Raw genomic sequence first — 18164 nt, 5'->3', positions numbered from 1 at the left:
TTGGAACATTGGCAGGGGAATTTCCATTAATTGTTTACAAATTAACACTTAAATTATGTTGTTCTTGGTGACCCAGCATAAACAAAAAAAATCTATGTGAAAACATGAAGCTAATAATCCCAGCTCATACTGCTGGAATGCTTTAATCTTTAATCAAATATTGGCATGCGTCATGGGGCCTCGAATAATAAATTTTCAATGTTATTGCGAAAACATCTGATGAGCATGTTTATTTGTTTTTTGCACTTTATCCTGACCAAACAGTTTTTTTTTATATAATTATGAAGATAAAGCACTCACAACCACATAAATGAGACTGCAAGGGGGTCGCATAGGAGTAATGTATAGCTAGTCATGTGCTTGTGCTCTTTGTTGCGATTATGCTGAGATGTCTCCCTGCTGTTCATGCACTTCTGCATGTTTGAAACTACATGTTATATGATTTACATAATGGTAAACTAAAACACTTATTTTGAGATGATATTATCTGAAATTAGCTGTGATACAAGTGTGAGTTTTATACAGAATTTTTTTTTATTGCTAAAGGTTCATTTAATTTTATTTTCTCACAAAACACTGAATAGCAACACAAACTACCACAGCACTTTCCAAAACACTTGTTTGTCACTATACAATAAAAATGTCCTGATCCATGGGATCATTAGATCAAAAGTCAACCTTTAGACATTAGATGCAATGGCAATTTGATCTAATATTTAATACATATTAATATGTTACAAATGTATGTAGCTAATGAGAAGCCCTGAAATGATCACATTTATTTTTTAGAGAAAAATATTTAACTTTGAGTGTTTAGTAAAAAATTTAATTTTAATCAAAACAACCTTCTGTTATTATTTATTTTCACACAAATGAGGTTGCTCCATTAATACTCAATAAAAATAAATCTATTTTTTGATCTTGATACATTTTGTGACCAGAAAAAAAAGCTAGTTTTCCTTTAGGTGTGCCTTTGTACCCTACTATATAGCCTACATATTGTTGTATTCAACGAGGCACACACAGACCTAGAAGCTCAAGTCTATTATCTTAGATTTTCAAATAAAATATTAAATATTTACACTTTCCGAGACAAAAGGGATGTATAAACAGGTGATTCATAAACCTAAATCAATATTGCACTTATTACAAATAACTAATCCAGAACAATGATGATTACACAAATGGAAAGTTTGTAAAAAAATGAAGTAAATTAAAACTAACCTATATAAAATCCACAACTGTTATTGTTGCTAAATTATATTTACAACTAGAAGGCCACTTGGGCGAATTAAACAAAACGAAAGTAAAGATGTAAATACAAGTGAACACAAAACTTAAATAGCTAGGCCTAAGTGTACACACACTACATAGCCTAATATGAATTCCACACGTGATATTTACTTCAGATTTGATTCCCCTCAGCCAACTGTGTGTGTGCTGACACAATGGACAAAAGCACCTAAACAAGAAGTTTGACTGTGTCAAACGACCTTTTTTTCATTGTTTTAACACGGTTTATAAATGTAATGACTATGTAATTGTATTTATTAGTGGTGGCCAATAATAAATTTTTCACATAAAAAATAAATACAAAATAAATAAAAAGAGTAGCCTACTTTTACATAGTTTGGACCAACTGAGCAAAACAGCGATCGAAAACATTTCCAGTTACATAATGACAACTTTGGATATAAACAAGAGCGACTAGGCCCACACGATCACTCAAACAACTGAAAACAGAGTGAGACATTCAATTACCAAATCAAACATGACATAAGAAAGATGGACCATACGTTTTTGAGAACAGAATTATCTAACTCAAGTGCAATTCTGCTTTAACAACTTGCAGGAACATTAGATTTCCCAACGTCGAAATAATCACTCTCGGCGCCTCAAGCTCAAATAATTAATACAAACTGATATACATTTTCTGTTGATGAGCTAGCGTGATACGTGAACTCTATAGTTTTTGAAGGCGCCAATACAAAGGTGCCAACCTAAATAAACATGTTCACTTCCACTTAAACTGGCTCATCTGGAAGTCTTTCCATAAAAAATAGATTTCAAAGGGCGGTAACTTATTCAAGAGCTTCAGGGACTTACAATCGTCAGCCTGTTGATATGCCAATATCAGACAGCAGTAGCGAGCAAAAGTAATATATCCTCACAGGGCTACATTCAGCGAATAAATCCATGCAGTTCACCATGTCATTTATCATCTATTTTCTTCAATCCTAAGGAGTCTTGCTATAAACCACCTCGTACAAACATATCCAGATGCCGCACCAACTTGGTAAATACACACACATACCGTTTGGCCTTGTGAAGCCTTTCCAATAAATTCTCAAAAACAATTACTGAAAAATAATTATGGTGAAAATCCGTGAAATTGCACTGCGCCGGCGGAAATATCCGCACTGCATCTCATCATCAAAAACAAAGCAGTTCCTCGTGAATGTGGGTAACTGTAAAGCGTGGAGAGAACTTGTCCGCTTATATATTCACGTGGTTAAAATATATTTTTGCGTCGTTTCACGATAGTGACAGAAGTGATTCTTCCCTATGGTATGGTTTCTGTCCAATCAGAATTAAAGCATTTGTCCTTCCTCGCCATGGTTTACATCATAGTCCGGCCCCTGTTTTACCATGGATGAAAATGAAACCAAGTAATGCAATGAAAGAGCCTTATAGAAAGCTGCGACTCGTCTTTTCTTTATTGTGCCAGAAGATGCCTTTCTCCATGCAGTATAAAAATACTATAACTAATGAAGAAACTTGATGCAAGTTTTTTCAGTTTTAATTGTTTTTAGCAGCATACCAACAGACACATTTGTCTTGTCAAACAACATCTGCTTGATTTGTAATACAGTCTCATAGTATCACTTTAGGAGATCCATTAAAGGATTAATTCCCTCAAAAATGAAAATCCTCTCAACATTTACTGATCCTCATGTCATCCAAGATGTTTATGACTTTCTTCTGCTGAAGTCAAACAAAGATTTTTTTGCAACATAAAAGTAAAACACAACAGTGGTTTAATCCATATCTTCAGCGATGTGATCAGTGTGGGTGAAAAACAGATTCATATTTAAGTTATTTTTTACTATAATTCTCCACTTTCACTTTCAGGTTCTTCTTTTGTTTATGGCGATTCACATTCTTAGTGCATAATGCCACCTACTGGGCACAAACGAGAATTGATAGTAAAAAAGCACTTACAGTAAATATTTATGTTTCTCACCCACACCTATCTTATCACTTCTGAAATCATGGATTTAACCAATGGAGCCTTATGGATTACTTTTATACTGCGTTTGTGTGCTTTTGGAGCTTACAAATTTTGGTCACCATTCACTTGCATTGTGTGGACCTACAGGGCTGAAATATTCTTCTAAATATCTTCAATTTTGTTCTGCAGAAGAAAGTAAGTCATACATCTGGGATGGCATAATGGTGAGTAAATAATGAGATATGTTTTTATTTTTGGGTGAACTATCCCTTTAAGATGATCCGAACTCTTTCCTTTTAATATAAAGTATAGGAAGACTGGAGATGGCAAGTTGTCACAAGGGCTAAATTTGACCTTTTCCATTTTTGCTGTTTCATAAATCATTTTGTGCTTCATAATTGTTTTTCTTTTAAATTTCGTCCAATAGGCCTACAACATGCCCCATATGTTGTTACAAGAGTTAAAAGTGTGTTCAATGAATCATATATTTTTTTCCTGGGCAATAATAGTAGAAATGGTCAAAAATATTTGTAGCCAAGCCATGAATTAACATTCAAAAATCAGCATACCTTAAGAGATATTCAATAGGGTAAAAAGAGTGACAAATTGCCCCTATATATAGTCCAAAACAAGACACTGTTTTTATTTTTTTTTACTTTGGTTTGAAAACCTGAAATGTGTTAGACTAATTTTAAATAATGTTATACTTAATTTCCTTAAAAGATTTTTTTTTTTTTTTTTTTAACACATTCACTCCCCCTTAGATATACTTAATATATTTCAAGTGTCTATTTATTAAGTTTAACAAAGCAATATCAAAATGTTTCCAAATACCCCCCCCTGGTTCGGAAGTCGGAACCACTACCACATTAAAATGTTTTTTATTTTTAGAAATACCCGATGCCACCTAGTGGCAGCTTTGATGGTTGGCAGAGAGGGCAACTTTTTGTCATCTATGGAAGGCAAGGGAAAAATACTTAAGTTTGTCAAAAGATTGTTGATTGGACATAATCCTAACCAGACATCAATTTGAGTCGGGTTTCACCTGTATAAGAATTACTTTAAATCTGACCTCTTCCTTTAAGATGCTTTTCTAGACTTCATTCTCCAATGATCCCACATAACTTGTTGTGAGAGAGCACTTGCCAATGGCTACTTCACTGTGTTATTAAATTCTTAGATCCTAATTACATTTACTAAATTAGGATGTTGAGTATATAACCTTTGGTTCACATGCACATTTCAACCCAAATGCTAACCTTTAAATCCTGACCACTCTATCCAAGAATGTTCTTGAAGGTCAAGAAGGCCACATGACTGACAGATCCATAATCAAAAACAACAATTGACTATTCACACCACAACCAAATATTACATTTAGCAGATACCAATTGTCTGAAGTAGAATGCATGTTTTCCCTTCACTTTATATAGCAAAGAATACTGTATCCCAATATTAAACATGACACCTTAATTCACAAAATATTAAATCATATGTAATTTTGTCTAATTCAAATTCTAAAACAAGATTTTCAAGTTTCTTTAGTTTTGTGTTTTAAAAGGGATAGTCACTGTACATATAGTCTATGCAATCTCAATAGGAATGATTATGATATCAAGCTCAATTACACTTAGTACTTGACGCATGTGCAGAGTGCTAGATGGTGCAATCAAGTGTAATCCAGCTTGAAATTATGATCATATTTATAGACTGCAATGATATGATGTACATTGAAAAGGGAGTTATATTTTGGTCTGTTCTCACCAAAACCAACTGGATCGCTTCAGAAGACATTGATTAAAACACTTGAGTATGGATTACATTTATGCTGACTTTATCTCTCCTTTTTGGAGCTTCAAAGGTCGGGTCACCATTCACTTGCATTGTATGGACCTAAAAGAGCTGAAATATTTTTTTACAAATCTTTGTTTGTGTTCAGAAGAAGAAAGTTATAAACATCTTAGATGGCACGAAGGTGAGTACATTTATTTTCATTTTATTTGGGAGGGTGAACTAACCCTTTAAGTTTAGTTTTTACTTAGAACAGTGATCTCAAAGCCAGCAAAAAGAGAAAAATATAGACATACAGTGCTGTTATCCGATTTCTTATTTTTTAGTGTATACAGCATCTCATATGTTTCAAAAATTCTAACAAAATCTAATATAAAACAAAGTCAATCTGAGTAAATATAAAATACAGTTTTTAAATGATAAAGTTATTTATTGAAGCAAAAAAGTTATCCAATACCAACTGGGCATGTGTGAAAAAGTATTTCCCCCCTTAGTTACTAAATCCCCAAATCTATGAAACCCCATTCATTATGGGCATTATTCATAACTGGACTAGACACACCAAGACCTGATTACTGCCAGCCCTGTTCAATCAAATCAACACAAATAGAATGTTTTCAGCTGCATGAAGTTGGCTAAAAGGTCTCACCCAGTAGCACACTAATGCCAAGGTCGAAAGAAATTCCAGAAATGATGAGGAAAAAGGTGATTGAAATACATCAGTCTGGAAAGGTTTACAAAGATATTTCAAAGGCTCTGGGTCTCCAAAGAACCACAGTGAGAGCCATTATCTCCAAATAGAGAAAATTTGGCACATTATTGAACCTTCCCAGAAGTGTCCGACCTTCCAAAATTCCTCCAAGAGCACTCATCCAGCAAGTCACATAAAAGCCAAGGACAACATCCAAGGATCTGCAGGCCTATCTCACATCAATAAAGGTCACTGTTCATGACTCCGTTATCAGAAAGACACTGGCCAAAAATGCCATCCATGGAAGGGCGGCGAGGCGAAAACCACTGCTAACCTAGAAAAACATTAGGGCTCATCTGAATTTTGCCAAAACACACCTTGATGATCCTCAAACCTTTTGGGAGAATGTTTCTTGGACTGAGGATTCGAAGTGTAAATATATATATTTGAAAACTGTATTTTGTGTTTATTCAGATTGCCTTTGTTTTATGTTATAACTCGTTTGAAGATCTAATCAATTTAATATGAAAAATACACAAAAATAGAAATCAGGAAGGGGGCAAATACTTTCTCACAACACCGTAATTCTATTTCATACTTTAGAGGAATCCAAGAAATCGAGCACAGGTAAAACACATAATATAATGAAATATTTGCTTTGAGCCAAAAATCGGTATTTCGTCAGAATACACATCTACTTTTGAATAGCCGTAAATTGAGAAACATGCTTTATGCCTGCATAATGATGCAGTTATGGTATCTACTAAACAACTGCCAAAATTAATCAGCAAAACCCTGACCTCTTCACAGCTATCATGCTTTTCTTTCCCATTTTTTGTCATTTATTTCACATGCGATTCAGAGAAGTAAAGCAAAAGCGAGTAACACTGCCATTTATCGCTTGAGGAGGGTGCACATATTTAAAGCGGTCTATTTTCCTTGCATGCATTGTAAACAAATCACAAGGTGGTAGATTTTAATCATGGCATCAATGTTTAATTACATTTACTGCTGAGTTTGGACATATTGATCCATGAAGGATGTTTCACGCAAAATTAACATTTTAGTGACATGGCTATTTGATGATTGTTTAGTACAGTAGATTTATGAGGTAGATTTTAATGGAAGTAAATATGCATGTTAAAGAGCCATTGCACACAGTTTTCTACTTTTTAAGGTCTGGTAAAATAATACGGTGAGCTTACCGTAACCATAGACTTCAACATCGGGTTGACTAAGTGAGTTTAGTCTCATGGTTTACAGACATATAAATAGACTGAGTTAGTTTAAAAAGGCTGTTTAGACTGTTCAATCCAAAAGCTCTTTAATCTAAGACTTTATCTGGACCTGTAGGACTGACTAATTGCATTTGTAAAATTATCCATTATTAAAAGACCATCTCAAAGCATTCAGTGACTCCAAAGCAATCTTAGTACTTCTATTTGACCACAATACGTGTTTACTACAATACATAATCCACAGAGAATAATACAGTGTGGCAGGAGTGATTTCCCTTTGGTTGGGCAAGTGGAACCTTTCTGCCAGTCAAAACATTTTAATTTCATTTCAATTAATCTTAAAAGTATAGCTAAACCTATTTTGAGTTTCAGACTTTGAATACCTCTGGATTAGACACAAAATCTTTTTAGCATAATAAAAAAAGAGGCCATTCACAGGAATTAAGTCTTGATATAAAACAAATTTAACTCTTTAGAATAATGTAACATAGTTTAAATGTCTATGTTTTTCAAATAGCTTATTTTAATGCCAGTTATGGTCATCAACAGTTGGATAACCCTTTAATAAGTAATATTAAAACAACATCATTTTACTGTATCTTTCTACACCACAGAGAAAATTCATGCTGTTAAAAGCCTTTTCACACTGTCAAATACACACTTAGGAGATGCTCTGAATATTATCCATTTTCACAGTGGAGAAAAGGTTTCCAAGCATCATATAAACAAACATTTCCATCTGGACAACTAGGGTTAATTAAATGACTGACAGTCCCACTTATTTCCTTTTTAACATACCAGTATACAAATTATGGTACCTATTCAGGCTTTTCACACCAACTCCACAAAATAACAATTAAATTAGACAATTTGTGTTATCACTTAAATTAAGAAAGTCAGAGGATTTGAGAGAACATTATCTTATGATTTCTGATTCATATTTTGTGGTAGTTTCCCAAACTATGATAAATCCTAAATATTGGACTAAATTGTCTGTCAGTGTCAGAGGTTTTTCAAGACACTTAGTCCAAGTGTACTTGTAATACACTTCCATACAACTATGGTAAAATGAAAATTCACCCAAAAATGAAAATTCGGTCATATACTCACCTGCATGCTGTTTCAAACCCTTATATAAGTACAGTATCTCACAAAAGTGAGTACACCCCTCACATTTTTTCACTTAGGGGTGTACTCACTTTTGTTGGCAGAGGTTTAGACATTAATGGCTGTGTATTGAGTTATTTTGAGGGGACAGCAAATTTACACTGTTATACAAGCTGTAAACAAATATAATCAAATATTTACAAAAATGTGAGGGGGTGTACTCACTTTTGTGAAATACTGTATATTGCTAAATTTCCTGGCTGCTATTGTATACACAACAAAAGTAGACAGTGATTTGTAAAGCCCAAAGTATACTTTGGTCAGATGCTAAACGCTATGTGCCTGTGTAAAGTAAATTCCGTCATTAGCAGAGTGCTCAAGCACTGAACGAATGCGGCCCAAATGGGGAAACAACAACTGTGGATGTGCATGTCAAGAGCATGTGTGAGGAGATCAAGAAATACCTGCAACTTGAGTCTAAAAGAATATAAAGACATATTTATGGGTCTAAACTCCTGAAGAGAAACAGTCCAGTATCCCATAGCAGTCGTAGTGTGTATGCGCCAACTGCCTGTGTATGTGGGCACAGTCAAATTAAGTATATTTTGAAAGGCGAGTGTTAGACTGTACGAAGACACTAAATATTGGCATACAAACGGAAGTATACTTTGGGCTTTAGTGTAACTTTGGGTTGTCAGACTCCAAAAATTACAAACAAAAGCACCATAAAACAGTCCACAAGCTATATTCCAAGTCTTCTGAATTCAAATGATAATTTTGTTTGAGTAAAAAAAACACTTAATTAGTTATTCACAGAAAATCTTGCCCACAGCTGTAGCTCTGATATAATACACACTCAGTCGCAACCGGTTACAAGACATGTACATCCCCACAATGTTTGACATTACTGATGTCAAACCTGGCACAACTTGCCTTGAGCTGAGTTTTAAATTAAATGAATATAGCAAATAAAGCTTGAAAGCTATGGCGGAGGAGAAGATTATCTTTTTATTTAATGGTGATTTTTTTGTCCTTTCTATAGCTTGACAACAACTGGTACCTGTCTACCTTCATCCAGGAGCAGCCAGGACTGCTAGACATTTTCTTTTGTGTTCCATAGAACTGATGACAGAATTCAAAATTATTTCAAAAAATGATTCCATAAAACTTATATTCAGTTTATTTATAGCACACACCCTGTGGATGTCTCCATAAATGATCAATATATTAAATGTTTATTAATTATTTCAGCATATGGGTTCAAGGACGAAGACAGATGACACAAGCCCTAAGACATGAATGCATTATCCTCCACCGTGTTCGCTCTGTCCTATGGACCAGAGGGTTGCAATTTCTGAAACTCACGTAAACTCCAAGAATCACTGCAAGAACTCTACACTGCCCAGTCCATGAGCAAACAGAAAGGAACTGACATCAGCAGCTCCTGAGAGGTCCAATACGAGTGCTCTCAAGTTCTTCCACAGAGGTGTAGTCTTGGTACCCATGTTCTGTTCTTTAGCAGTTCTGTTCCAATGTTTTGTTCTTGGCGAAGTACATCTTAAAGAAGTTGATATCTTGTCTTATTCTCCTTCAATCTCCTGGTCCTCATTTTATTTTGTCTTAGTGCTGAAGCAAGACGTTTGTTGCCATGTTAATGTCATTATTGGATGCTCTTAGAGCTTCTTGGGCATCCATCCTTGAGAAACCCATCTCCATCAATCTTGCAACCTAGTTATAACAGCATGAGTTTAATAATAAAATGTGAATATGTGGTTAATATCTAATAATTGCCTCTGACATTATGCATGCCAGGGTTGGAAATTGATGAGGGCTATTTTTTATTTTTCATAATATTTTAATTTATACCTATATAGTTATAGGTTTAGTGCCTTTACACACACATGTAGCAGTCAGATATCTGTTTTCAGTGTTGTTGAATATGTTGTTTTTAAAAAAAACTAAAATCAGCTCTGAAAACACTGAACATGAGAAAACCATAAAACATTTTAACATTAATTTGATCAAAAGTAGAGCGCTGTAGAAACTAACATAAGGACTGGCTAATTATCTAAAATGTATTAGAGCAGATCATTGTATTAAGAGCAGATCGATCAATTTTATAATGTTATAAGTGTTACAGATATAATTGATCCGGTCCTGATCCTCAATTCTGTTCAAGTATTTAATGTAAATGGATGATACACTGAGTTTTTATATGGTTAAAAAAAAAAAAGAAAAATTTAAATAATAATTTATATTATATATAATACACGTATATATATATATATTTATATTATATATATATATGCCCTCATAAATGTAAAAATTCCCCTGAAAACCATATCTAGAATGGCAAATATTGTACCTTAATAAAAAGAACAACTCTTGGAATCACTTTATATTAGGTGTGTTTAACTACTATGTACTTAAGCATTTAATACAACGTATTACAATGAAACATTTATTACGTCTGTAGTTACGCTGTTAATCTTACCCCTGATCCTAAACCTAAACCTACCCCAACCCTTACCTTAAACCTACACGTACCGCAATCTCAGTAGCAGCAAATGTGATTCTTGTGAACATTTTTAAAAACAACATGTAGTTACACAATAAGTACATTGTATTTTATGTATTTTAATGTTAGTATATAGTAGTTAAAGACACTTAATATAAAGAGGGACAGAACTCTTTATTGGAGATTGCCCTACGTTCTCACCTGCTCCTCAGCCGCAGGAGTGTTATCCAGTGGATGTGTATAGGGGGGCTGTTGTGGATGTGGACCCCCATGGTGGCGGTTCTGTCCTCTGTGCCTTAGAGAGGGGAAGAATCTGTTCCAGTTCAGGAGACCGGTCTGCTGCAGACAGTCATTATTGGCACAGATTAAATGTCAATTTAAAAGTTAAGCAAAAAATAATAATTGTGTGTGACTCATTGCTTGCATCCCTAATAGTAATAAAGGTAGCCTTGTTTTGTAACAATGGTAACTTCTCTCACCAAATGCAAAATCACAAAGCTTATATAATCGTTCTACCGGTATATTACCACAGCTTGTGAACTTCAATTCATAGCCACTCAAAAGACTTGAGAAAATGCATTTACACAATTTTTTTTTAAAAACTGCTTTTTTATTATTAGTTTTTGTTGATTTTCACCCCTCTTTCTAGGCATCGATTTATATTAACATTAGCTGACTTATAAATTAGAAGCCTAATTTGCATGCTTTCCAATTTACTCAGTTGGGCTTCTATTGAATTTGTGGCATAATATATTGCACATAATATATATACACACATATATATACACATATATATATACATATATATATATATATATATATATGTATACATATATATATATATATATATACACATATACATATATATATATATATATATATATATATATATATATATATATATATATATATATATACATATATATATATATATATATATATATATATATATATATATATATATATATATATACACATATATATACATATATATATATATATATATATATATATATATATATATATATATATATATATATATATATACATATATATACACATATATATATATATATATATATATATATATATATATACATATATATATATATATATACACATATATATACACATATATATATATATATATATATATATACACACACACACACACACACATATACACATATATATAAATATATATACATATATATGCATATATATGTATATATAAATATATATATATATATATATGCATATATATATATATATATATATATATATAAGCGTATGCATGTTTACGTCCGGTTGTATGACAGCTCATTGACAATGAGTGAGATTATAGAGTAGTTTATCAGCGACAGGAGATTAAATCCTTTTATGTTGTGTTTCTTAACCAGCAGTGAGGAGCAAACCAATGAAGTAATAATGAATGTTAAGATTGTGGGTAACACTTTACACAATAAGGTTCCATATAAATAGCTAAGTAAATAAGTAAGTAAGTAAAGTTTATTTATAAAGCGCTTTTCACAGATAAAATCACAAAGTGCTGTACAGGAGGATAAGTAAAAACAAACAGTATAAAATGTATATACATATGTAAGATTAAAGTGACACTAGTAAAAACCCATCAACCAAAAGCCTTATTGAATAAACATGTTTTCAGCACCTTTTTAAAAGAGGCAACAGTGTCTGCCAGACGCATGGACAGGGGCAGGGCGTTCCACAGTCTGGGAGCTACAGACTGAAATGACATGTCCCCTCGGGTCTTATAACGAGTCTTAGGGACTGCAAGCAAGTTCTGGCCAGAGGACCGGAGAGTGCGGTCAGAGGAATACAACTTAAAAAAGGTCCAGGATGTAATGTGGGGCCTGACCATTTAAGGCTCTGAAAGTCAGCACTAAAATCTTAAAATCAATCCAGAATTTTACAGGGAGCCAATGGAGATCCATTAAGACTGGTGTTATGTGAGACCTAACAACTAACAATACTTTCACAGCATGTATTAATCTTGGTTAATGTAAATTTCTAAACATTAACATGAGGCAATATATTATGAATGGCAATTAACAATGTACAATAGTATTTTTAAATGAAACATGAATCTAGATTGATGCTGTAAAAAGTTTTCATTTTAAGTTCATTATACCAAATGCATTCACCATGGATTATTAATTGAACCTTATTGAAAAGTGTTACGAAAAAGTGACTAAAGTTGCATATATGTGTAATCAGAAGGCATTAACAGAAACATAGTTGTTGTCATGCAGATGACTTCTCTGACATTATTTACACTGCTGTTGTATATCCAATTTAAAATTGCATATCTTACCAAATCTCTAGCCAAGCCTAGTATTGTTTATTCATGTTCACAGAAACTTAGATGAGCTACTGCTGTTTCTGATGTTTATTATAATTTCTTACCTTCATAGTAATTAATGTAACTGCATACATACTGTAACGTGTTGAAAGGTAAGACAAATTTGTTGTGTTATGGATAAGACTGACTTGCACTGACTTGCACATATGTACCGTATGTGTGTGTAAAGAGGGAGACTGTGTGCAGAAGGGATTCACTGCTGTTTCACCTAACAATTATAGAGTATACAGCGGGGTTGTGGCCAACAACAGCCTTAAATAAACACACTATGAGATTGGCCTCCTGTGTCTTCATTGCAATGCTACAAGACATTTTAGATCAATTTTCTGTAAGCACCTCATATAAAATGCCATTTTCAGTGGTCTCTAGACCGGCACCTAGCAAAACCGGAACTGGCTATGCACACACTCTCTAAACACGAAATCAAACATGGCTTTTTGTGCAACTAGCCCATTGAGTCTCAAAAGACATCCAAACTCCACATCACCGAACAAAACCATTGCATTGTAAATACCCTGCAGTCACTTACAGTATCTTTCTCCTCACCTGAGGCTGCTGGGCGTTTCTCCTGAGGTGGGAAAACTGAGACAGGAGGAGTTGCTGGTCAAACATATCCATCCTTTGTTGTCTCTGGATGTCCAGCGTTGCTCCCATCCCCACCGGGGCCTCTGCTGTGGGCTCAGATTCTGAGAAGACAGGCTCTAGAAGCACCGTTCCACATTTGGCCAACCATCCTGGGACTCGCAAGAACCTCTGGGCCAACTTATTATTGTAATACAACAAGCCTGCAATCTGGAACAAAGAAGTTGCAACCAAAGAGATTACAATGAAGATAAGTATATATCATAGAGTGTAAGACTTCTAGAAGTAAAAATCCCTTTCAAAGTATCCATAGAGAAATGTATTTTTAGTGATAATGTTTAAGATTTTAGTCCATGCCTATTTGCTTTGAGGCTCTATAGATCTTTTTTTCTAGTATACTCCTAAAAGTTGACAAAATAAATGTTATGCCTAGGTATATAGACACACATGCGCAATCACATTTAAATGTCTGTCACTTTCAGGAAAATTTTCCAAATATATTAATGACTAATCTTGTATGCAGGGGCATTTAAATGTTTGTCCATTAAAATGTCTAGAATTATAATATTTCCAATACCACCTGTCGACAACTAACAATGGAAAGTAGCAAATCATTTAATTTAAAAAGTCTATTAAAAAAAACAATCCCTTTGACGTGGCCTGCCTCAACTTATTGTTTCAATAGGAAATGTGTTCGCCAAACCATTTATGAGGTCCTCAAGAGATGGAACTGGTCAGTGGTTCCCAAACTGGTTGCGCCATGAATGGCTAGGTGTGGCATGGAATCTTAGTTTAATATTTAAATAGCCACCAATGTTAAAAGTAATAGAGTGCAACAGTCTGGTTCCAGAAGAAAAAAATCCCATTAATTGTATCCATAGATTAACTGATTTTCAACAATACCTTTTTTAAACATTTAAAGACAGACCTACCATGAGCGCCGAGGTTGTTCATCAATGGTTTATGCTTCCGTTGAAGATATCCATCAGCATTATATTAACTTCATTGTTTAAAAATTGTGTTTGTTAGTGGAATTCATGGTTAACAACTACATTACCCATGGTACAGCAGAGAAAGATCCACCAATCAGAGAACCGCAACCAACCAAGCCTGTGAAACGTGCCTCGGAACGACCGCCAACTCCCATGACCCACTGTGAATTATGTAATTGAGTCGGTGTCTCTTCACCGTTAAACTAGTTATCTATTTGTACATATCGTAATATTTTGCAATAAATGTTAAATATATTGTTTCTATACTTATAATCAACAAAAAATCAATAGTTGCAATCAATCAATATTCCCATAGTTTTTTATTCAATGGCGTCATTCGCAGTGCGTCATGGGATTGTAGTCCGTGCCCTCATAAATGATGGTAAGTACACAGTCTTGTAGCTTGGTCTTTTTGAGCACTGTTGCGTTCTATACCCACACGCTATTTGACTGCTTTCAAACACTCACATGTATACTGCATTTCTGCACGTACTTTATAGAGCACTCCTGTTTCGTGGTGAATGCAGCTGCGTTTGATGTTAACAGTCAAATGTAAATTTGCAACACAATATTAAATGTAAACACAGTTGTAAACAACTTTAAACTTGGAAAATAGAAGAGTGTTTTCAATAGTATATTTATTTCATTATTTTTCAGTGTTTAGGGTGACACAGGAAAAAACATTTTAAATGGGTGCCGTAGTTTAAAAAGTTTGGCAACCACCGGAATAGACTATGCTATGCAGAAGCTAATTCAGTGGAATTTCAACTTTATTTAAAAAAAGTTAAATAAAACGTTTGTTCATTCATAATGTACTAAACGACCAATAAACCTTAATCAAGATCATTCCTGAAACCAATCAGTGAAGTCACTCTTACCATGAAAACAGGAATCACAGCAGTGAGTGAGTTTTTGTAGGCTAGCAGAGATAAGCTAGGTAATGTTAGGTAGGTCAGTTAATATGGAACGTTAAAGCATTAGAGCATCAAACTAAATTATAGTGTTTTCTGATAAGAATAAACATTAAAGCAGAATATAATTGGAGTCATTTGCAGTTTTCTATGAGATGAGTAGGCAGTCACTGTTGTGGTCTACAAAAGCAAAATTGTGTATAGCTTTTGTTTTTAAGTGATGGCCAAATGTTACAGGGTGCAATGTAATCACACAATGTGGTGCATGGATTGGATGAGAGTCTTTAACGGTGCCAGGATGACTTCCAGAACACTCACAATTTTTCTGGAATTCTCTGACTATGAGACAATATACATGTCCTTTGATAATATTACTAAATATCATTATTTGTGTAAAAAAAACAACAACAACAACAACAGGAATTTAATGTAATGCTGCTGTACCTGAGCCGTTTTACTTACCAGTCCACTACAGGCAACAACCCACATGAAGGCACCTGAGGTAAGAAGCTGATGACAAGATAACATGAGGAATTCAGAATAGAAAAGTTTCACACATACAAAATATCTTTAAGCCATTTGAAAACAGCAAAGCGGATTTCAGCTATAAACTTTGCATCAGTAAAGATAATTATTATGAGGATGCAATGGGAAAAAAAACTGTTGCACTTAGAGGTTTCATAAACATTTTGAGGAAAGTATGAAATAAAATAAAAACGTATTCAAACATGATCTTTTTCCTGTAAGAGATCCGCTCTCAATTAAATTACATATTTTAGATTTAAGTGGGTATGTTGAGGCTACAAGGGTGACTGAAAGAAGTTTGTGATAAATCTTAAAATTATCAAATGTTTTTCATCATTCAGAATAATGTTGTCTAGTATTCTGCTTTGCAAATTTTAACTATTCTGATATCTCAAACTAAGCTCATCAGAAATTCTCGCAGAGCACAGACCACAGAGCACAATGAGAAATTCTCAGGTATTAGAGAGTTTCTCATCTCTGGTGTCTCCGTTACCCTGCAAATGTTTTATCTAGTTTCTGATCTTGCAACACATATCAGGGATTTCCCAAAAAACACAGCAATAGCCTTTACACCCCTTTTTATGTCTTGACTTGCCTGCCATGCAGAAGATGTGTCAGAAAATGTCTCTTAATCATTTTGAGATTTTACATGCAACAAAAGCTTTTAACAGTTTCAATTTAGCTTTTGAGATAATCGTTTACATGTTACAATATGGTTCTATATGCTATGTAACACGAACTACCAATGCTCACAAATAATACACTCACTGAGCACTGTACACCAACTTATTTGTGTGTGGCAGCAGTGCAGTGCAGTGCATAAAATCATGCAGATACGGCTCAGGAGCTTTTAGAATGGGGAAAAAAATGTTATCAGTTATTTTGACCATGGCATGATTGTTGGTGCCAGAAAGGCTGGTTTGAGTATTTCTGTAAGTGCTGATCTCCTGGGATTTTCAATACACAACAGTCTCTAGAATTTACTCAGATTGGTGCCAAAAACTAAAAGCGTCCAGTGAGCGGCAGTTCTGTGAACAGAAACGCCTTGTTGATGAAAGAGGTCAACGGAGAATGGCCGGACTGGTTCAAGCTGACAAAAAGGTTATGGCAGTGTTATTATAATTAACAAAAATGAAACTAAAACCATTTTCGTTAGTAAAATTTAATTAAAACTGAAATTATTTGAAAAAAGCTAAAAATAAACTAAAATACTTTTTCATAACTCCAAAACTACCTAAAATAAAAATGATCTCGGATTAATTTCAGTTTTAGTTTTGGCCAAAGTAGGACACTTTTGGAAATGTTACATTTCTTGGCACTTTTAATTATGATCCAAACACACATAATGTGACATTCTACCTTTGAGGAAAGCTCAGGATGTCTTCTACCTTAGACAAAAGCAAAAATTAAAAAATTCTTTATACTGAAAAAGTAGAACCTTTGAAGACCCTCTTTTGACCAAATCCCAGAGGGAAATGATTCTCTAGAAAATATCTACAAAGAATGTAGAATAATTGTTTAATATTTTGTAAAATGTCAAATAAAAAAATAAAAATTACATATCTGTCATTTTCATTACCATTGCTTTTCCCCCCGGTGGTCATGAAATGAGCTCTGCCACAAATTAATACACAATGTGAAAATAATCAATTTAAACCTCAAAAAGTTCAAACAAATTAAATTTAAAAAATCCCAGATGTGTTTGAATTTCTTTCTTCTGCTGAACACAAGCAAAGATATTATAGAAATATCTCAGCTCTGTAGGTCCATACAACACAAGTCAACATGGTTCAAAGGTTCAAAGCTCTAACAAGCACATAAATGTAACATAAGGTAATCCTTAAGTGGTTCAATTCATGTCTTCTGAAAAAATCTATTCAGTTTGGGTGAAAACAGACCAAAATGTAACTCCTTTTTCAATTGCAGTCTACAGGAAAGATTGTCAATGAGAAAAAAAAGGATTCTATGTTTATGTGCTTTTTGAGTGTCAAGGTTTTGTACCATGATGACTTGCATTGTATAGAATTACAAAGCTGAGATATTCTTCTAAAAATCTTAATTTGTGTTCTGCAGAAGACAGAAAGTCAGACATATCTGGGATGGCATGAGGGTAAGTAAATTATAAGAGAATTTTCATTTTTGGGTGAACTATCCCTTTAGTTGTTTACTTCCCAAAGTTTAGTTAAGAAATTATTTA

General features: G+C 33.8%; 2 protein-coding genes across 5 annotated transcripts in view; both read right to left on the bottom strand.

Moving 5' to 3' along the window:
- Positions 1-2574, bottom strand: part of igf2bp2b (insulin-like growth factor 2 mRNA binding protein 2b) — a 91120-nt gene extending 88546 nt beyond the window's left edge. For 2 of the 3 annotated variants that reach the window (XM_052126050.1, XM_052126057.1), the window contains exon 1: positions 2315-2574. The gene's annotated coding sequence lies outside the window, so the exon portion shown is untranslated. Of the gene's footprint in view, positions 1-2106; positions 2249-2314 lie in introns of those variants that run through there. The other variant, XM_052126053.1, reaches the window with a different exon arrangement.
- Positions 2575-6685: 4111 nt separating this feature from the next.
- The window catches only part of ubac2 (UBA domain containing 2), a 34808-nt gene continuing 23329 nt past the window's right edge, over positions 6686-18164 (bottom strand). Inside the window, exons 6-9 of one of the 2 annotated variants that reach the window (XM_052126066.1) lie at positions 15905-15952; positions 13504-13749; positions 10779-10916; positions 6686-9787 (exon numbers count right to left, since the gene is read on the bottom strand). In XM_052126066.1, coding sequence (XP_051982026.1) covers positions 9680-9787; positions 10779-10916; positions 13504-13749; positions 15905-15952 — 540 coding nt within the window. In that variant the 3' untranslated portion in view covers positions 6686-9679. The remainder of the gene's footprint in view (positions 9788-10778; positions 10917-13503; positions 13750-15904; positions 15953-18164) is intronic. The other variant, XM_052126067.1, reaches the window with a different exon arrangement.

Source organism: Xyrauchen texanus, chromosome 5 (assembly GCF_025860055.1).
Source record: "Xyrauchen texanus isolate HMW12.3.18 chromosome 5, RBS_HiC_50CHRs, whole genome shotgun sequence".
In the NCBI taxonomy this organism is placed as follows: Eukaryota; Metazoa; Chordata; class Actinopteri; order Cypriniformes; family Catostomidae; genus Xyrauchen; species Xyrauchen texanus.
This window is presented reverse-complemented; position numbering and strand designations above follow the sequence as displayed.